This window comes from Truncatella angustata (genome assembly GCF_020726525.1).
Source record: "Truncatella angustata strain MPI-SDFR-AT-0073 chromosome Unknown BKA67scaffold_11, whole genome shotgun sequence".
In the NCBI taxonomy this organism is placed as follows: Eukaryota; Fungi; Ascomycota; class Sordariomycetes; order Amphisphaeriales; family Sporocadaceae; genus Truncatella; species Truncatella angustata.
In genome coordinates this window covers 1,464,449-1,486,086 of record NW_025763391.1, presented here as the reverse complement: position 1 = coordinate 1,486,086, position 21,638 = coordinate 1,464,449, and the positions used below count along the sequence as shown (strand labels likewise).

At 47.9% G+C, this 21,638-nt stretch overlaps 5 protein-coding genes across 5 annotated transcripts; 4 read left to right on the top strand and 1 right to left on the bottom strand.

Annotated features, from left to right (window-relative positions):
• Window positions 1–1,795: 1,795 nt before the first annotated feature.
• On the bottom strand, window positions 1,796–3,343 carry BKA67DRAFT_123937 (uncharacterized protein). The gene is made up of 3 exons (XM_046094957.1): window positions 2,828–3,343; window positions 2,714–2,791; window positions 1,796–2,651 (listed from the first exon to the last, which is right to left on the bottom strand). Exons 1-3 carry the CDS (start codon window positions 3,181–3,183, stop codon window positions 1,871–1,873), a joined length of 1,215 nt encoding a protein of 404 aa, XP_045952239.1. The 5' UTR covers window positions 3,184–3,343; the 3' UTR covers window positions 1,796–1,870.
• Window positions 3,344–6,021: 2,678 nt separating this feature from the next.
• On the top strand, window positions 6,022–7,157 carry BKA67DRAFT_595889 (uncharacterized protein; the record flags this gene model as incomplete). The annotated part of the gene is made up of 3 exons (XM_046105226.1): window positions 6,022–6,026; window positions 6,403–6,420; window positions 6,620–7,157. 3 exons carry the CDS (start codon window positions 6,022–6,024, stop codon window positions 7,155–7,157), a joined length of 561 nt encoding a protein of 186 aa, XP_045952238.1.
• A 6,207-nt stretch (window positions 7,158–13,364) lies between these two features.
• Window positions 13,365–14,629, top strand: BKA67DRAFT_586341 (uncharacterized protein). Its single transcript, XM_046104248.1, has 2 exons — window positions 13,365–13,793; window positions 13,896–14,629. The coding sequence occupies exons 1-2, from the start codon at window positions 13,668–13,670 to the stop codon at window positions 14,238–14,240; spliced, it is 471 nt and encodes a 156-aa protein (XP_045952237.1). The 5' UTR covers window positions 13,365–13,667; the 3' UTR covers window positions 14,241–14,629.
• A 2,348-nt stretch (window positions 14,630–16,977) lies between these two features.
• BKA67DRAFT_664738 (GAF domain-like protein) lies at window positions 16,978–19,349 on the top strand (the record flags this gene model as incomplete). The annotated part of the gene is made up of 2 exons (XM_046108435.1): window positions 16,978–18,994; window positions 19,063–19,349. 2 exons carry the CDS (start codon window positions 16,978–16,980, stop codon window positions 19,347–19,349), a joined length of 2,304 nt encoding a protein of 767 aa, XP_045952236.1.
• A 493-nt stretch (window positions 19,350–19,842) lies between these two features.
• On the top strand, window positions 19,843–20,431 carry BKA67DRAFT_664737 (uncharacterized protein; the record flags this gene model as incomplete). Its single annotated transcript, XM_046108434.1, has 3 exons — window positions 19,843–20,128; window positions 20,203–20,265; window positions 20,319–20,431. 3 exons carry the CDS (start codon window positions 19,843–19,845, stop codon window positions 20,429–20,431), a joined length of 462 nt encoding a protein of 153 aa, XP_045952235.1.
• Window positions 20,432–21,638: the final 1,207 nt, after the last annotated feature.

Genomic DNA, 21,638 nt, shown 5'->3' with positions numbered 1-21,638 from the left:
CCCGGATTGCAAGCAAGACTTCATCATAGCTTTTCAACTAAAATATTCGGTGACGCTGCTATATGTATACTTCCCAGGGCCAGTGCGACAACTGAACAAGTACGCCATAATTACAGGGTCAGTGTTCCGGCATCTAATAGCCTCGCAGACCCCGTCTATGATAACCGCACCCTGCAATAGCCTCGGGTTGAGCCTAGGTCCTTATACATGGTTTGGTCGCGCAGTGGGTTGTGTGTCATTGTCCCAGAGCATTCGAATACGTACGTCATCTTGGGCATCACATCCAGACATGAGAGGAGCGCGCTCCTGTGGCCTGCAGGAAACCCCGGTAGAAGCCCATTCACGGCCCAATCCAGCAATGATCTAAACACTTCATCAGGATAGTAACGGATACCGGCCTCCTCTGAATGCCGAGCAACCCGATTGACAATTGATCCGTTTTCGGTACTTTTCATGTCTAGAGCCAGCTTAGCCACTATCGGCTTTGCAATTGTATCAATCGTTAACGCAGCTTCCGGACCGCTCCAAGAATCACTCACTTTACAATGCGCAGGGCGATCTTGGGGGCGCAACTTTCTTGCCTGTCCAGAGGACTGGTTTAGTGGTTTGAGTCTGATGCGCTTCTGGTTGAACCCAACTTTTGGCGTAGCGAAGATGGCTAGCTGGTTCACGAACCGATGTCCTTGATACTTCTGCTTCGATATGTGGAGACCATTTCGGGTCTGCATAAGCTTGCCATCCTTATAAGTGGTACTGCAAAAGTCTGTGTCTAAATTTATCTTGGCGGAAGACATGGTTGGATAATTCCGAGTGGAATTCGGGTTGAGTAGCGGCCCGAAAGAGAGAAATGGCGTTGTGTCGTTTCGTGCCTAATGACCTTGTCGTGCTCAGAAACGAGTGCAAGCTCCTCAAGTCGACTGTCACATCGTAGGCGCTGGCGGAAAAGCCCCTTGAATGACGTCACTGACGCCAAAATTTATCCCGTGTCAAAACATAGAAGTCTAACTATGGCTCACGAGTAGAGCATTCGACGTCCACGAAGGGTAAGCCTGTGGTCTATAATAACGACTTGCCATTACATTTTAGTTTCAAAAGGCAGAACGAGCTCTTGGAGGAGATGGCAAATCGTATGGCACGGTTGGCGGAAGCATTGGCTTAGATCAGTTGTACGGTGTGGATGACCAGGTCATGAATTAAATGTTACATACACAACGATGTGTTGACAGCTTACCGACTGTTGAAGAGGTCAGGAACTCGAGAGATATTTTTCATATTAGCCATACTAAAGCTAATGTTTGATGGATTTGGAATGGCGCTCAATTTCACACACACATTGACGGCGGTGATTAGTGGACTCCGCCCATCAACTTCAGCAACGTGCTACCCCGTTGAACGCCTCCCTCACGAGATTCTCCAGTGCTCTCAAAATCACAACTTGCGCTTGAACATATATGATCCGTACATACCACCAATCTCCTGCTTAGCCATGGATATCTTTCGCGTACCCCAAAGTGACGTGCCAGGTTTCCACAAACGGTTACTCGAGTCTCTCCGACCGGCATCCACCCATCGCTGTCGCACCAGCCAGCTCGATTGCCACATCTTTCGACGCTCGACGATCTTTCGTCATACTCGAACTATCAGAACTTATCTACGCCATCCAACATTGAGAATTACATCCGCTACATATAGAGCGGTATCAAATGTATCAATCACATAACCTCTAAACCGTTACCATGCTCGTTTGTCTTGACACAGTGTCGAAGTGCCTGGCTCGTTAAAAACACGCCTGCTCGCTCATACATCTTGCTAGTTTTTGATATAGGCCGCTGTATTTCGTATGGACCAGGTAGTAAGAATTGTACTGAGCCTAGCTTTGGCATAGAACTCGCTTCTCGTTTATATGCGGACTTTCATCATCCCGGATGGGAGAATAGTGCGATTGTGTTGGTCGTCGCAAAACCTCCAACGGAGACGATGGGGAGAAGATAGAACAAATGAAATGATCTGCATCATACTCCATAGCGGTTTGAGATGGATGTGGCGTGCCTCCATCGTATTTCAGGGTCGTAGATGGTAGTACCATGATAGTCTTTTTCGCGACATATGTCTCCGGTTTTGGTTTTGGCTTTGCTCTCACTGATTTCCTCCTTGATCTCATGATTTTCATCATGACAGCTCCTTCTCCCGAATCACTATCATCGACATTACTCCTATATTCGTGTTCTCGCTCCTCCTTGTCCACTCCTACACTGGAATCCATCGCGATGCATTGCTCAACACGTTCATCAAATTGGACGCATTTGACTTTCGGTATGTGAGTTTCAATTTCCGAAGTCGATTTTGAAGGCATGCCTAGCGCCCGCTCCCGGGCCACTTGTGTTTGTACAATAAGCCTTGTTACACGACCTCTTCTATCCAGATGTTGTGGTTGAGTATCTTTCGTGGCCTGTTTGAGAACGGACGACAACGAACGAGACTCTAGGCGCAAGGTCTCTGCTATGCTCATTTTTCTCAGGTTGGACTTGTTAACGATGGACACGTTAGTCATGGGCGAAGTGGAGTTTGTCCGTCCCATGCTTCTTGATAACGACGTAGGTCGACACTGCTGTAGTGGACCATACAACCAAGTTACGTCACAGTCTCTCAGCCTATGAAGGAATTAGTATTCTGATGCCATTAAATAGTTGAAAGCATCAAGATGTAGTAATACCAATTAATGGTCTCCGGCGAAACCGTTTTGAGGTTGCATTTTGTCTTCGTCCAAGCCCTCCAAGATGCATTCTCTAACCTCTGTGCATTCTCTAACCTCTGTGCATTCTCTAGCCTCTGTGCATTGGAGCATTCGCCTCGATTCGACACGAGATAGCGCCACGATGACCATATATCTTCTTCTACCCAGTCATGTGACAAGTAATCAACATGGTTGCTAGGGTGGCGCTGCACCAAAGTGTCATCTCCTGCTCGTTTGTTGATTTCGGATATTTCTAGAGTTGAATTGGTAACAAGCGTTACAGGATCAGACGCGGCCACTAAATTGTGGCTATGCTCCGAGGATCGTTCGTACGATAAATTCGGCGGCGGATGTGACTGAGGGGAGGGCAACGGTGAAAATGAGGTATTGTCATCAGGTGAAAGAAAAACAGCCATACCCTGAACTTCAGCCAGCTTCTCATTCGCCATTGATACAATGCCCCTTAGCTTAGACCGTCCACTGCAGGGCTCCTTGGTGTTTGTATGGACGATTTTCGTGGAAGAGACCTGAGGATGCTCTGAATCATGGTTGACAGAATCTTCCAGGCATTCTAACGCCGCGGGAATGCAAATATTTGCTCTTTAGAAAGAGCGGGCGTAATGGCTGAGAACGGGATGCGAGCCAACATCAATAAGAGCTTACATGTGCATCGGCGCAAATAAGGTGACGGCCGGGCTGGCCTAGGAGATTGAAGCACGCAGCGGCATACATATTGTGCTAGGCCGGAGCGCGCAAAGTCGAAAGCCGCTATGGTCGTAATAAAGCAAGGCAGGACACAGCAATTAATTCATTGTACAACGGCGGCGCTGGTGGCTTCTAATCACCCAGGCACTAATAATAAAGGTGAACAATACCGGGCTTCAACATTCAAAAGATAATGAGCAAATGAGAGACCGAAGAGAAGCCACAGCGGGACGGCTTGAAGGTTCAGCCTTTACGGGGGGCTACTTAAAGTGGTGTGGAGATCCGCTGGTAAACAACTGATTTGATAACCTTCTCCGAATCACCCTGCAGTGCATTTGCTTTCTTAAGCTTCATTGGTATTGATTGTCAGTACGCATGGTAGTAATACAGATACTAGCACGGAATGCATTCCAACAGATCATTACCGGACTTGATATTGTTGACATACAGCCCATTGCGAGGCCAGGAACGTACCTTGCTTCTTCAAACTTCTGCTAGTGGATGCGACCGCGGGCATTGCGCCGTCCAGCCATAAGCCCCCGATTGCTCAAGTAGCCCTCTATCTTAGTACTCGGTTAACAAGGGCAAAAATAAGCGGAAGGTGCTCCAACGCCTCGTGGATTTGAGATTAGCACTAGATGCTATGCGCGACAAACAGGTTTCACAATACATGGAATCCTCTGGGTGATGAAGTGGAGTGATGCACCTATTTTGGCTAGGCCAACTTATAAAAAGAAAGAAAGTCCTGACGGACAAATCTTAACTCCATACCACGTCTCGCATGGTATGGAGCGGCCGTGATCCTGAAAGCGTTGCAAGGAATACGCATGCTGTATGAGACTTTTGATGCCCTATGAGTAGGCAAGCAACAAGGTCACACCTGCTAACTCTTGTGGTTTAGTATAAACACGCAGTCGCACATTGCTCTCGATCTAAGTTATTCGCATCTCATATCGAATTGGCTCGACACATATCTCTTGTTTTCCGCTTACGAAGGCAGCCTCGAATGGAGAACAATACCAGCCCACTGAGCGGAGATTTACTTGCATGCATTAGGTGTATTGTCGCATCGCCATACCATAGACAGGTTTCGAGCCGGACTTACCATAGCCTTCACATGAGAATTTCGCAAACAAAAAACGCTGCAACCGATCGATTGACTCGGTATGGCGTAAGATTCTCGGATGCGTCGTTGGGAAAGCGATGCAGAACCGCTAATAAACCAATCGTAAATCGGTAATTTTCGTGCAATCTGGAGTAAACAAAGTAGTGAAGAGGAAAGATAGATAAACGTATATATTTTCTTGTAAATCTGCTTTTGTTTTGTAGTGAATTAGCTAGGAACTAGAACCGCATCCAGCGTTTTGAGAGACACAAACAACAAGAATTTCCCCAATGGAAGGCCTCTAGGATCCGGGCGTGCATATTGAACTAGGTTGTTCTGGTCCCTTGATGCATAGCTCAGGTTGAGGTGACGAGACTCTATGCTTAAACGATTCAAACCGCTTCTGCTACATATGGAGGCTTGGGGAGCCCGTGAGTAACGCTAGACAAGAACTAATTGGTCATTGGAATTGTTTTTCCGAGTCCACAGAGTAAAACCCTGCAAACCCACGGATGAGACCCGCCAGTTCGGTGCGCTAAAAAGGATCATTACTTATTGAAATCCCCACCAACTGCTAGGGTAAATCGCCGACTGGTCTCCGAAGAGACCACAATGTATAGATATGCTGCACTAGTTTTCCCGTCGATAGCGTTGGAGAACATCTGAACCTTAATCCTGGCTATAAGCTGCCGGCCACAGCGATATATCTCGTCGTCCTTGTTCGGCGTGATCCGTTAGTCTCATCTCTTACGTTGTAGTAATACACCTTAGAATTGGTTCATCCGTTCTGATTGTCCATCGCAGTGTGGACAATCGCAGGCCTAGAAAGAGCCGCTGTAATGGTCGTGATCAATCGCGTATTACTATTACATTGATAGCGACGATGATCACATACTAGTTTCATGAACGTACATATCTTATTGCGTTCAAAAATTCAACACGCTAAATGCCACCACGTCTTAGCTCCCGTTCAAACCATCCCGAGGCTGGGAAGGCGGGACATTTCACGTCCCACCTGAAAAAGTGATCATATCTACCTGTAGATCTGCCCCCACTTCCCCACCACTTGGGATTTCCTGATTCCTTGGTGACACATGAACTCAACAAACGGCCATTGCGGTAACCCAAATGACTATAGGCTGAGTTGGGATAGAATTTCAAGTCTATGTTCTCGTAAATCCTCCCATGATCACATAACTTAGCCTTTGCCGTGCCTGCAATCATGGTGACAAAGGGCGGCGCCTTACATTCTCACCGTGATCCTCCAACTCAGAGGAGAAGCTATAGGCAGTCTGAAAAGCCACCGAGAACAGTTGTATTACAAATACTATGTGGAATTTGTCTTTGACAGATTGAGACAGCTATTGAGATATTTTTTGTCCACTGCTCGATCGGGATCATACTTTCATTAGTGAATACGGCAAGTCCCGGGCCCATGAAATACGGTCACTACAGTAACGTTAAGTCGGCGACCTCGATGTAGTACCAAGCAGTCACAAGTCTTCTAACAGGTCACCTAGGCCCCTTTTCTATGACTTGATGACAGACAAGAATAAACGGAAAGGGGTTAGGCGCTTCGCATGATCCTTATTGGTCAAGGAAAGCATTTAACAGATGTGATTACAATTAAAAGATCTGAGAACATTGGCTTCGGCATAACAACGACCCTATAATCTACTCAGAAATGATTTCCGCATTTGGATCGAGATCTTGTAGAAATTTACAGGATACATTGTTGGAGAGGGATCTACATAGTCAGTGGAAATTGCGTTAGCCCTATAGTATTCTATCGTTTGTTGTGCCCTCTAACTTTTGACAACCTCTTAATCAATGCACTGCTCTCATCGAGAGCTAGTAGCCCTGGGTCTGCCTTCAGGTGAGAAGCGACAATGGTCAACCTTACATCTTGTACTCAGCGATATAAGCAGGCCCCTCTCTACTTTGAGTTTAAGCGGTAGTTGCGCCCTACTATTATCTGCATACTAAACTATGTCTTCCTCTCACAACCTCCATTATAAGGTCGAGCCCTTGTCTTCCCGATCACCTTTGGCAACAGCACCCCACTTAGACGATAGGTTGCACCCTCCGTCGGCGCGGCTGGAAAATATCGCTGACTGGTATCCATACTATCAATCTTGTCAGAACCATTTTCTAGCAATTGCACAACACACCAACCATGTGCAAATCCTCGCGGCATCTATAAACATCCGGCTTCCCCTCCAGATTTTGCAACTGTCGAATGCTCGCGACATATTGACCATCTACATCCGCCGATTAGTGGCAACCGGCTTAGATACTTATAGCATCTTAAACCTTTTCTTCGGACACGACTGGCCTATGGGCATAGGCCATATCCATGAAATCGAACGGAGACATTATTTACTTGCTGCAAAAAGCGCGAGTTGGTTAGAGGTCAAGTCATATTACGATATGGGAGACGGGCAGAGCATCCCATACCTTCGACCATTACAGAACGTCACGGAAGAGGAAATCGTTGCCGCCGAATCGGCTTGGAGCGCATGGTTGGCAATGCAGGATTGGATGTTAGGACCCCGGTCGCCCTGGGCAAAGGATGCGATGGCAGCGGGGGAGGTCTACAGCCCTGGTTGCTAATCTTTACGTAGTTTAGATTATATCTCAGAATTTAGACGAGTTATGATTCAGCATCGATTCTTCCGGTCGGAATTGGACGTTTAGCCGGTGCACGCTACTAAAGGTGAAATAAGTGGGAATGCAAGCTATCGTTTGCTGTGTATCTGGGAAGTGCTCTAACACAAGGGCATTTCGTCGAGCTATTGTCGGATTCGGTGTGTTTAGTATATTATCTTTTGTTCTCTTCATGTTTCACATAGTTAGAATAAATTGTTGAGGCAGGGAAGTAGATCATGCCGGCTAGGCTACTTGCCTTGATGTAGTTAATTAAGATAGTAATGCACAGCTATTTGCCTAGTCAAGGTAGATGACTCCAACCATATGGTTGGCTTTTCAACACTTTCCAATCAATCTTCAGCTCGTCGAAGCGTTTTCGGAACTTCCTCTTGCCAGTGGCGGAACAATCACCTTGGTATCTTGTGCTTAATAAGACACACCCGGTGGCGTCTTCTGCTGAACAACAGACTCAAGTTTTCCCTTGAGCGTCGTCTCCCAAAACCTCTCAGGGGTGAGGATGATGTCCTCTTCCGTATCCTCGGCCTTGCCCCCACCATTGACAGTCAACTTCCACTCGATCGCGTACCGGAGACGATCTGGCTGTGCGACCATCATTGCCTTCAACTTCATCAACTTTATTAGCTTCTCCTTCGGCCCGGTCGTCTAGATGTATCATTAACAGCTGGTCTACTTCGTTTTGTCCAGAGCACAATCTATCATGATTTGATTGAGAATCGGAGTAAGCAGAGGCGCCTCTATAGCACTGGGAATCACCATACTCCTGGAACAACGAGTCTAGGGACCGTGCGATGGACTCGGCATCACTTCGACTTGACGAGACATGGTGGGTAAGCGTAAACGATACATGAGTAATGCGTGGTGTTCAAGTTCAACACAATATCAATGCGTATTGCAAGTCATAATAGACGATCGTTACGAATGGGCATTAGCATCAGAGTAAGCTATGGAATGTACGTCTAGGCTCGTCTGGATATTGGATTGTTTGCTCCTAGATTCCATTCTAGAGCAGTATGGGCGAGTGACTAACGTTTGTCAAGAGCACCAATCATTCAGGAAGACAGGCTTTGCGCACACAGTCTATTCCGTACGTTTGATCCAAAACCGTCCTGGAATGTCGGGAAAATTTTTGTAACATTCCTGCCCACGGTTGAGATGAAAATGAAAGAAGACTGCTTGCCGCGTTATCATGTCAGCCAGAAGTGGCCGTCACGTTTCCTTTCCAAGTGTATCGAGCGGGTCCTGAAGTGTGTGCCCATAAAACTGTACTATAGTAAACACGTATGGCATGTGATTTATTGTACAGCCTCTGTGGAACCCAATTTAGTTCCTGAACATTTACCTGACACAGATGACTATTTCGTGGCTGCTCGTCGTCGTGTAGGAACTCAGGAAGGCGACTAGAGATGATTAATGGTGGTTACGGTGTGCCCGACGCTAACCAACGAAAGAAGGTGCCCAATGACAGCGTTGTTAAGGTAGCCAAGGCCGTATAGTGGAACTAGAGTAGAATCTTTGGCTCGTTTTGTGGCCAGAGGGAATGACAGAGGAGCAAAACCAAGAAGGGCGACGATGTTTGCCATTCTTCATCGATAATTTGTTCTGGTATGCTCAGCAAGCTCATGTCCCAAGTGCATCGTGTGCAACCCTATCTCATGCGAACGAGACAACTATAGTGGTCCGGTAACCGCCATGGCCAAGTCGGGGGCCGTGACGATATGGAAAGTGAAGCATGAAGATGCGTACGATGACAAGAGGACAACAAGGGCCAGAGAGTTACGGAGTATGAGCTATGTAGAGAGTTGTCCAGAGAAGCAAGCCAAGAGGGATGTGTGATGTAGAGGACACCAAAGCGAGAGTGAGAAGAGTGAGAAGAGTGAGAAGAGTGAGAAGAGTGAGAAGAGTGAGAAGAGTGAGAAGAGTGAGAAGAGACAGGATGGGAAACGTCCACCACCGAGAGAGCACGTCCAACTTGATGCGAGCTCGTATACGGATCTGACCACAGAACACTTTGCTGTACCTTGCTGGCCCGTTTCGTCAAACAGACCAAAAGTGATGCAGTCCTGTACAGCACAGTATCCCGTCGAGGTCATGGCCAAATATGAACCCATCCACCGAACGTGAAATGGAACAACGGTGGATTTGGTGGCAGAACACGATTTTGTCTAAACGACTGTGCTGTCTTGGCTCTGGAGTGGAGTCGCTGCCGGCTGTTGATGGTCAACCTGTCTGCGATCCATTTCCGTCTCGATGGGGCACGTCACCGACCTCCACCTGGTGGCAAGCGGTCCAAAACTGACACAATAGTAAATAACTTCTGGCCATCTTCTTTCCACAATTGACTGACAGATCCAGATGCGCCTCTGGCACAACACGAAAGATGGAGGCTGGCCAGACGCACCCCATTAATCACATGATTAGGCCCACCCAGATTCTTCTATATAAGCCTATCTTTTCGCAGATTGTCCTGGACTTTTTCTTTCCTTTCTTCTTCATACTCGTGTCCATCTAGCGGTTAACCATGTCCTGCTAGATGTAAAAACATTCCGTTGTGGCAGGTCAGCGTTACCACCCGCTTCCCTCGGACATGATAGCTGAGATGAACTTCCGCTGTGGCAGGTCAGCGTTACTAACCGCTTCCCTCGGACATGATAGCTGAGATAAGGTCGGCGAAGACAGATTCTGCGACCTGTACGTGTGCCGGCTACAAACCTGTTCTATCCGGAGCAGAGCCGATGTAGAGACGCAACCTCCTGGATCTCGATCCAGGGCCTATATAGTATCCACTGTAGATGTAGCATATGTGTAATTGAAACACCTATAATATTTGCCTTCGCAGCCTCCATGCCCTTTTGTTCAACCTCATTATGTATAACTTAAATGAATGCCGTACGTGGCTGACCGAGTTAGTAATGGATGACTGCCGCATTTGTGCTGTCAGAACACGCGAGCAACTAGACATAGTGTCTGCATGCGCTGTGACTGCTCGTTCCTCTCGTTCGCTCGATCCTCCCGTCCGCTCGATTCGCTCGCTCGACCCGCTCGTTGAGCCATGCCGATGGCAGCGCTAGATCTGGACATTAGTGCTCTAGGTCCTCATTTGTCCATGATGGCTTTTCGTCAATCCACTTTTAACACCATTAAGAGGAGAAAGGTATCGTTTCGGCCGGCGCTGCTGGTAGTGGTGAAAAGTGGTCATAGGACTACGCGCATTGGACGCGACCGACAAGTGGCTAACGGCGGTCTCTTCGGAGTGATTTCTCGTTTTTCTCATGGACTCCCAGTTACCGTTTATCTTGTGACTTTGACTTTGGGAACACTCGAGCCATCTCGACACTTATAATCTCATTCTTGTATACAAGTTGTTGTATCCTGCTACCGCCTTTTCATTACAAGACAAGACTACATCCTCGACAGGGTTTGTAATTAATCAATCGAATCAATATATTGATTAATTCAATCCGGCATTTTCCGTAATCAACCACAGACTGTGCAATCGTGGAGGAATGACGGAGAACACCTTCGACCTCGGCTGCGCATGGTGCTGGAAGCCATTCCACGCGAATCGGCAATGTGTGGCAAGGTCGACCAAGCCTAAATAAAAAACCACACGGCGCTTCGGTAACGAGTTTCCATGGCATCTAGCTCGCGCCTAAGGCGTCGCTCAAACTTATCGGTTGAGTTTCTGTTACAATAGATCTTAAAAAGGAGTGACGAGTGTTACATTAGACCGGCTTTGTCACGTATTTAGACTTAGGAAATCCCGTGAATTAGAATGGAACTTACGAGAGGACATCATGGGTTCACACTTATTGGCAGTCCTAGGCAGAGCTGGCAATTGGAATCGAGGAATGGTTCAAGGTGTTACGCGCCCTGTTTTAGCTTCTACACGCAGTAACGCGTTGTATTAAATCGGCTGTCCAGCCAGAATAGCCTTACAAAAGAGCAGCGATAGCGGCCGCAAAAGGTAGGCCACTGTCCAGGCTGGGTTTAGCCTTGCTTAGCCAGCCTGTATCCAGCCAGTTAGCCAGCCTTGTCCGGGGACCCCTTTCTGATTTCACGTTTCGCTTTCTTAGACTTGCTGTCTTATCACGCTTTTATGCATTACAAGTTCTGTTTGCACCTTTTACATACTAAGTTGATTTGAATTGCGGCCATTCTACCCCTTGTTGTCCTTTAAGAGTACTTTGATCTCGATATAATAGACACTAAAAGGTACATCCGCCTAGGATATTTGGGGGCTATCACGTTATAATCGATACAAGTCGCTACCTTCGCCTATATTCAGGAACCCAGCTTGGCTTCTGGAAACTGTAGACGAGTAATCAAGGTGGGGGTAAAGCGGCGCACTACTAACGGCGTGCAGAATTCTGAATATACGCTTGGCGAAATAAGACGAAGTTAGGATTAGTCCGTAAAAGACCACAGATCCTGTCACGATTTCCTAATCGGGGATTTGGTTTGCCACGTAATGCTAATTCATATAAACCCACCTAATTACGAATCCATCCATTTTAGTACAAAATGGATCCATTTGGCTGGCAATTCGGTAGATTCTGGCCCATCCACTACATTCAGGGGTGTAATAAATTGAATGGATTAATTTCGATCCTTGTCGGAGCCGAATTCTAATCCCATATCGGGTTAAATAGCGACTAGGAAACACTTAGAGGGTATAAGGTAGTAGTAAATTGCGATCTCTTCTTTTCTTTAGCTTCTTGATTTTTGAGAACTATCTCCCGAGATCCTCCGTGCCTAACCCCTAACCCTCTAGCGGCTAGATTGGGCGCATCTTGGACGGCCTAGACCAAACCTTTTTGAAAGAGCTCGACTAAGCCTTGTAAACGCTTCGGATACTAGGAACTTGCTCCTCCATAGTGGGAGGCCTCATTTACCGCGGTAGCCACCCGGTTATAGTTATTACGCGTTAAATTAAATGCGTATTCCATGGGAACTTCTACATAAAAGTCCTCATATCTAGCTTGCCTAAACCGAAGGACTAAAGTGGGGTGGCATATTCCTAGAAATCAGTGATGTATAGCATCTCTGATTGGTTCTTGGTTCCGAGCTTGTAAAAGGAACACCAGTGATACGACACGCTACTAAGTCTCGCCCGTTTATAATCGTGCTATTACACTGTAACGCTAGTGTTTCTACTTAGTGAAAAGCTACACCGTCTTATTCTTAATATACTATTATATTGTCAGAGATGATTAATAATAACTGATAATTTAATAACGCCCTGCCCTTTTCATGTCACGCTACTTAAAACCTCCGCACTCTACGAACCTAGGAACTTTAGCCTTGTTACTGATTATTAGAAGCCAAGCCATATACTTAAGGAACTTACCGCAGCCTCGGAGGTCTCAACGCCTTGTTAAAGCAGTATTCTGGCATGTTAAGCGCCCCTAGCGGTTCCTTAGCGACTTCATATCGGCGTATTACCATGACAGTAGGCTTAGTAAGTACATCTCATAGCACTTAAGAAGGACAACAACACTTACTCAATATACCTCATATTATCAGGTTTGAAACGGATGCAGATTACTTGGCCGTATACGGCAAACATACGCCATAGTAACGACGCCTCTCCGGCGCACCTAGTGGGTTTTGACTCGCCTAAAAGTCAACGAGCGTAAAGGTTAAAGAGCTTATAGAGATAATAACGGAATACTAATGTGCATCGCCATTTTTTAAGTTATCGCTAGTGAGGTTAGGTTAACCTTGTAGTCCGGTGCTAGCCTAACCACCTAACTTCTTTACCGAGTTACATCGTGTGTTACCGCCGTAATAAGGCCATGCAAGTCGCTTGGCGAGGCTAATTCGTCATTCGGCTTTAGCGGTCCAGCGACCGGGAACATTTGAGACTTTTACCAGCTATTTCTTTTCTTTTACTAGAGACAATGGTGAGTAACCCGTATTGATGAATGTTGTATGCCAATGAAAGCGAGTCTCCATTATCTCGAGCTACGCAGACTGTCACAAGTGTCTCAGAAAATAGAGCTGAAGACTCGAGACGCCACTAGACTCCAGACTGGATTAGGGGTGGGCGGGTGCTTGCACAACACAGCTTCGGCCCGCAGATCTTCCCTGACAGCCCGAATACCCTACAGCTATAGTGGGTATCATTTCTTAGGCTGTAACCCCGTCTTGCGCTAGTACACTGGGATCCGCTACGACTCCTATCTAATATTAGCATTGCTACCGCCGCGCTCTTGTTCATTTTTGCACTTCGATTTGGCATAAGATATAAGAGGAAAGTCATTTGACAAGACGGCTAGCGGACCTGGTGGACCAGGAAAACTCCCTTCTGTAACACTTTAACTAGGGAAAGGGGCGAAGTCACGTGCATTCAGCAAAAGTGTTAGGACGGACATGTCAGCTAACAAGCATCCGGCGTCTGCTTAACTCGGAGTGGAGGTTGTACTCGAACCGCTCTATAATGGGAACGACGCAATGTGGGCTATAAATTATACATCTGAAGTTGCGCTGACGCACCATCTAAGGGCTCGTCCGCCGCCTCCACTGCCATTAACACGTCCAATACTATTAACGAAGGTAGTGTCGTTTGCGGAACGACGCGTGCGTGTGGCATTATCAACAACGGGAGACCTAGACAGCAGCTTCTTCAGCTAACCGAACCCGGACTACACTTCTTCATCTTCTTCTTCGGCCCTAAGACAGCCCATTGATTCACCTGCTACGCCGAGGAGGAGGTCTTATACGAAAACGTTGCCTCTCGGACCACCTCAACCGGTGCCGGGGCTGGAGGAAGATGGAAGCGTGACTTCGTCCTCGCCGAGTTCTTTCCCTTCGTTAACTCCAACCCTGCCACTTGCGCCGCATGAGTCCTTTCGTACTCACGGGATTGATGTCAAAGGAGAAATCATATCTGTTTTAAACAACGCAGGGGCAGGTTGGAAACGGCACATCCGCGTCTACGGAGGAGGCGTTTGCCTCGCCTGTACGGCATCGGAAGGCAAAGGCGAGTTCTACGGCCATAGAGTGCGGCCCGAGGAGCAAAGATAGCTTTGAGATTACAGTTTGCTATCAGACACGGAAGATAATGATGGACATGACGAACCGATCGAGAAATGTCGTTTATATAACATTGGAGTCTTTGCATTGATTGCGTTCTTGCATTCTGTAGCATTTATCGGTCAGATTTTTTGGTTAAACCTCGCCTGCACAGCTTTAGGGCAACGAGGTACCTGTCATTGGTGGCTGTGTCTGCTCGTCTTAGCATACTGGATAGACGATGCTTTCTAAATCCCCGGGAGTCTAAGCAAAGGCCGAGGCCGTGGATGATGCAAATACTAGATGGTCATAACACTTACCTCACAGCCCGCTTCATGCTTACATCCTCTGGATGAGAATTGCCTTGGTATACGTGCCACCCATACTAGCGAAGCTTTACAGCCCCTTGATAAGATCTGTGTCTCCTCTATCAAACACCACTATTACCAGAAGCCAAGGAAATGGCGAGGTATCTCGGCCACTAGACCCATCAACAAGCAGAGGATGCTCATAGCTTGCACTGCTGCTGCTAGGAAGCCTTCACAGAGAAGATCTTCCAGCGCGGCTGGGAAAAACTAGTATTTTCCTACTTAACACGACCCAAGTGCTACAGGATCAGGAGCTCTTCCCTTCCACCTCGCTCACCACGGCCATCAACACCACAAGAGTCCACAGCAGGCCTCCAATCAATTCAATTGGCCTGTTTTGGAAATCAATTTAATCGTCGTCTCCCAAAATTTTAAATGAATTAATCACGAGGTTCAATTAATTCGTCTGCCATTTTTAGTATCTTCGGCTGGGTCCGCGGTGGTAAGCTCGAAAAGATATTACACTGATTTATATGACTAATGCTCACCAATATATGTTCATATCAATAATTCCTGGGAAAAGCAATTATTCGACTACAGGACACTACGTTTATCAGGATTCCAGACCCGCCATGGTTACGGTCAGGCCTGTACCCGACAGTCGACTTTAAAATTTCATCGACCGTCGAATAGTATGTCGACTGTCGACTTCCGAATGCCAAGAATTTTATAACTTAGGAGACTGTTCGCTCAGCTATGATCCTATCGCCAAATGTAACCCCTAATCGCTGTACACTCTTAAGAAACTTTGCACGTTCAATGGAGGCGGCCCTTAGTGCTGCTCTATCCTATTTACAAGTCCTTCTCCCTCCAGAAAAGACGCGCTTAGCTTCGTTAGAGAGCCCAGGTATAGACAATATTTCGATCGCCATTTGTGATAGGCGTGGCCACTCTTGACGTCTCTCTGGAGAGAGCCACCAGTCAAGTGCACTCATGCCTTCTAAAAGCCTCGTCGGTGCCTGGTCGATAAAGGTATCCACCTCATCGTCGTTGAGATCAAGCCAGATCAACCTAGCAGCACGATCAAAAGCATCGGGCTCCCTTGTGAGGGTCGTCACATAGAGCGATACTAAAAAGGTTGAAACCAGCCGGCTGCTTGTTATCCCTTTTTTCTGCACCTCTACTACTCTTGCACATGATTTTCCTGACCGTAACTCTGCTTTTGAAAACGATGGCAAGTTTTCCTCAATCTTGACACACCTGTAGTAGTCGAAAATCGATGCCTAGTCGTGTCTACATAAAACACAGCTGATAAAGATGACTAAGTACTTCGATGGACCAGCGCTCCTTGCGTAGATATGAATTGCGTACTACATCCATGGCCGACGTGCAGCCGAAAATCCGCTGCAGTGACTACGACGTAGTCGCAAACTAGCGCAGGCCAAAGTCAAACTAATAATCGAAGTCCCCCACCGACCCCGCTAGCCTCACTGTGCAGTACTGTTCATTCATCGCCAACTTATTCTTTTTTTTGGGTTGAGAGTACAACCGGTCCAGATGGCGGGTCTGCCTTCCATAGGGCCTAGTCCCATCTCCTTTAGTTTCTTTCGTGCTGGTGGGGCAGAGTGGCAGCCGGTTGTGAAACTTGACATTCGCCTGATACCGGAGCCGTGGGTGGGCATTCCTCGGAAGGAGCATGATGGTTAAGGCACACCCCAACTACAAATCTTTTCCCCAGTAGACAACTGGGACAGCGATATGACCAAGCCAAGGTCCCTCATCTACGTAAGAATGCACCTCGAAGCCCAGCAGCTCCGGCCATACAAGACCAAAGACGTGACGGGGGTCGAAGTGCGAGGCATCGCTTTTATCGGCGTATACAGGCCAAGCACAGATCCCCAGCAGGTGGACAAGAGCCTTTAGGTGTGGCTGCCCCCTTCTGGGTGCGTTGTAGCGTGGGGTTTCAATGATGGCGACGCCAAAGTGGGGGCGTGGCACAGGTATGGTTTAATTCTAAAAACAGGGCACAAAGTAAGCAAGATAGATCTCCCGTGTCTAGAGTGCTTGGATGGGTAGAAACCACGAACTACATCAAAACATTACGGACAACATAGCCCCTTCAAAACTGGCTATCTCAGTCGTGATACACGTTGCTTGAGCTTAAGCACATGCCACCAAACGAACCTCCTGCTTTCTATGACCAGTCTCCAGCCCGGAAGAACATGCCAATTATCTTTGTCCCCCCACACTTTCGACGGCACCACCCATCCGCGGACCCGAAACCGATCTTGCTATAACCGACAGAAATCGAATAAGCCAATGACATGGGTATGAACAAAATAGTTGCTCATGTTCAGCCTCTTTCTACAGGGTCTGCTTCCTCACCGGATTTGTCCCCAGATTGCTGGCTTGAACACGGAGTTGTGAGCGGTACGACCGACATGGAAGATCGTATTTTCTCTATACGCTCAGTCGTCGATGTTGAGCAGCCCCAGTCCATGTCATATTCGCACGAAACTTGCGAGCATGACCTCCCTGATCTTAACTTTAATGGTGATTACCACCAAGCCGATAACTCGCGGACAGAGTTTCAGAGGGTCAAAGCAACCAATACACTACATACACCGGCATCAGTTCTCCCAAATAACACCAAAGACGAAGGAAAGAATGCCTCGGACGACAGTTTTGATGGAGTTGGATCTAGAATACTTGGCGACTCAAAAGAGCAGGTCTACGCAACGCAATTCATACATACTACAACCGAAGAAGAACATTATCTCATTACCGGTAGAGACGGGGCTCTGCGCCGGTGTGAAGATGAGCCCATTCATATGCCTGGAGCAGTACAGTCCTTCGGTTTACTTGTAGCGCTTAAGGAGGTCAACGGCCGCTTCCCTGTCCACATTGTCAGTGAGAACTCAAGACGCATCATTGGCTATTCCCCGCAGCAGCTCTTCAAGCTCGACAGCTTTATGGACCTCTTCTCCGAGGACCATGTGCGCAACATTCTCGACCACATAGACTTCATCCGGAACGAAAATCCTGACGTCACCAACAACGGACCCGAGGTCCTCAATACGGCACTGCACCCGTTGGGAGAGATAAGCGTTAAGTTATGGTGCGCCATTCATATCAGCTCCGCGAATCCAGACCTGATCATTTGCGAATTTGAGTTGGAGAATGACAATGATTATCCTCTCTGCCCACCAGACGAAATTGCACGACCTGCATCGGAGGGCCCACCTCATCAGGAGTCAACCCGCAAAGAGTTCGATTTGGGTGATAAAACGGGCAGCACACTGCTTAAAGTTCTATCTAGGGTACGGAAGAAGGGAGGAGAGGCGGGTCCTATGCAAATTGTCGATATCATGTCCCAAGCACAAGAACGATTAACATCGGCCCCGGACCTCGACAAATCTCTCGAGGTCCTTGTTAGAATCATCAAGGAATTAACCGGCTTTCACAGAATCATGATACACCGATTTGACTCATCTTACAATGGGAAAGTAATCAGCGAACTAGTTGATTCTGCCAAGACGCAACACTCTTACCGAGGCCTGCATTTCCCAGCTTCTGACATTCCTAGGCAAGCTCGCGAACTGTATAAGATTAACAAGGTCCGCTTACTCTATGACCGTGATTTGGAGCCATCCCGACTAGTATGTCGGACGGGCGCCGACGTTGAGCATCCTCTGGACCTCACTCATTCATACCTCCGCGCGATGTCACCAATGCACCTCAAATACCTCGCCAACATGGGTGTTCGAGCATCTATGTCCGTGTCTGTCAACGCTTTCTCCAATCTTTGGGGATTAATTGCGTGCCACTCGTATGGGCGTGGAGGCATGCGAGTGGCTTTTCCGGTTCGAAAAATGTGTAGACTTATAGGGGATATGGCATCCAGGAACATAGAAAGGCTGTCTTACGCCTCGCGCTTGCGGGCAAAAAAGTTAAGTCACATCGTTCCTGTCAGCAATCACGTGCCGGGTCACTTCATTGCCTCGCCCGAAGATTTACTCGGGCTTCTTGATGCAGATTTCGGCATGCTCTCCATAGGCAGTGAGACCAGGATATTGGGGACGGTGGAGCAGTCCCAAGAAGCCCTTGCTATCCTCGAATACCTACGAATCAAGAAATTCGCCTCGATTGTAGCCATAGAAGATATTCGTGTAGAGCTCCCGGACCTACGGTATCCTCCTGGCTTCACTGTTATTGCTGGTCTGTTATACGTACCATTGAGTGTGGGAGGCCTCGACTTCATTGTCTTCTTCCGAAAAGCTCAGGTCAAAGAAGTGAAATGGGCAGGTAATGCGAACGAAAAAGAAATTAGGGCGGGCACTTCCGACTATCTTGAACCACGAACGAGCTTCCAGGTGTGGAGCCAGACGGTTGTTGGCAAGTGTAGAGAATGGTCAGAAGAACACAAAGAGACTGCAACGGTGCTCTGCTTGGTATATGGTAAGCTGATTTTGATCACATTATATAATTGGCGTTAAAACTAGCCATGTTTCTAACGAGTTCTACAGGCAAATTCGTTGAGGTATGGAGACAAAACGAGGCCGTACTGCAAAACAGTCGTCTTCTGCGACTTTTGCTGGCCGATTCCGTCCATGAAGTCCGCACACCACTCAATGCCATCATCAACTACCTCGAGATCGCCTTGGAAGGGAACCTTGACCCAAAAACTCGGGACAATTTAGCGGAAGCACATTCGGCTTCCAAGTCCTTGATTTACGCCGTAAACGATCTGCTCAATCTGACAAGGATAGAAGAGCGAAAGGAACCTATCGGGGACGGAGTACTTGATTTGTAAGCCATGTCTGAAAGAAGCTATTGAGCCGTTCAATATGGACATGGTCAGGAATGGTGTCACTTGTGTATTGATCGAACACCCCGGCCTAATCAATATGTTGCATTGACTTCAATTGGAGTGTTTCAACTGAGCTCTCTGCGTTATCGTGGTACATGGTTGTATTTCTCGTCGTCTTATAATCGTTGGGGTGCCAGCTCGGTAGCTGGCTTTGGTGATGGTAGTCTGCATCTCGTTGGGTACCATACATCAAGCACCACGGCGGGCGCGGATCTGCCTCAGTGCGGACATGAAAGCCTATAGTGCTTTTCATGGACGGAAAAGCTGAAGTATTGCAGTATCGCACGAACAGAGAGAGATTATCAATCGGTGGGATGCCTGCGTAGGTCTGGCGGGGCACTGACGACCCGCCAGAGCTACCTCGGCAGAACTACATTAGCCTTCTCCTGCTCGCTCAGCCCCATGCAACTACCTTTCCCCACTCCCCCCTCAACCAATGACGCCCCAGAAGTCGTTGCACATACCAAGCCCTACAAGCCAGGCCGAGAGCATGCTGCATGCCTGGACCACGCTGCACCGTAGTATTCCTCAGGGTGTTGCCAATAACGCAGGGGTCGGCGCAACCGGCGCAGAGATCGAAGGCTATATAGGCTGGATGCGCAATTGGATTAGGCGCACATTGTTGGAAACTAGGCCCATTGGATATGCCGATACCTGGACAGCATGGATCTTGCCTGAGAACCGCGGAGTTGCAAATTTGGTGGCTTGGCTTGGTAACAATAGTTTGTCCGTACCTTGAGACGACCAAGCCGAACTCTATTGATCTCGCTGCGGAAAACTTACATGACTGCCGTAGTCCAGACAGAGAGTGTAGCAAGTGGAAAGCCTGTCTGGGTTACCGAGACAGGTTGGCCGCACGGTTAGTAGCTATGTCTAGATTTTTCTTACCCACAAGCTAACACTCTATCTTAGTCAGCCCCGACTCTGGTGCAACTGTTAGAAACGATGGCGCTAATGATCGCACGAGGATGACCAGGGACTGTCTCCACGATGCAGATGAAATGCCTCGACTGCGTCAGGGATGAGGCCTGAGGCGGTGTGTCTTTTCAATTGTTATTTTAGTTGAGAGGAGTCAAGATCCAAGATTTAACGGATATTGAGAAAGAAAGGAAATAATCAATAGTCTCTGTCTATCAACGACCGAACAATTATCCCCGTGTGATGTTGTCACTGGCTGAGGCTGTGGAGCCCACAACGGTATTGACGATTGAGACAATCCAACCAGACGGCCAAGACAGCCAGCTCTGGTCAATGCACGCCAATCCGATGTCGCCTCACGGGGACAGCTTCAAGAGCACGATGTTCTTGGCGGTGTTGGTTGCTCCACTTGGACGGGAATAGGGCCACAATTAAAAGAGGGGGGGGGGATTGTAAAAGCTGAAATCTACTGTAGCGAGAGAATCGGCATACTTCAAATACAAGTGATGGAAGTTCTACATTATCTGTCGCCGATCACTTCTCGAGTGGCTGCCCTCATCTGCTTCAAAGTGTCTCATGGGGCTATTTGCAGCTGCCGTCCTCTTGATAGGGTCCCGCGTTTTCACATGCCTGGGAGCAGCGTATTCCCAAGACACTCCACGGCTGCCAACACGCGCGCTTAATGGTCGCTCCAAATTCTTCTTGCCCAGTCACATGAAGCGATTCGCCATTGTGAAGACGCCAATGTAGATAACCTTTTCCGAGGTATAGTCTAGACACTGGGTCGGCGGGCATGTGGATTCATCCGATGATTGAGGATCAGTGCAACTGTTGTAACAACGTACCCCTGGACGAGATGCAATCAGAACGTTATTTTCGGTGCTGACATGCGCTAGCCTTGCCGTGGCATTACACAGATGGCGGGTGCATCACTTGAGCGCCCGACTCACAGCCGGCGAAAGTGATGCATGACGCGTGAGAGAGCAAATGGAATACTTGTGAGACCACGCTTCGCTCTGCATGAACTACTCAGTCATTCAGTGCTGATAAAAAACTGATACCATCAATCAGCGACAGGGAGCTGAGGCACAAGACAGCATTTGCCACTATACAATACTGTGAGCGTGGAGGAGCGAGAAGACTTGTTGCACTGAGGCAATGGAACTAGTGCCACGATAGCATCAATATGCACGAGTTGTCGTACTAACAGCATCAGGTGCGGCCTACTTGTCATTGCGCCTACCTGTCCATTGCTCCGAATATTATCGTATGGTGATGGGTTCCTCCTTTGTGATTCCAAGCCAATGTGTTGTT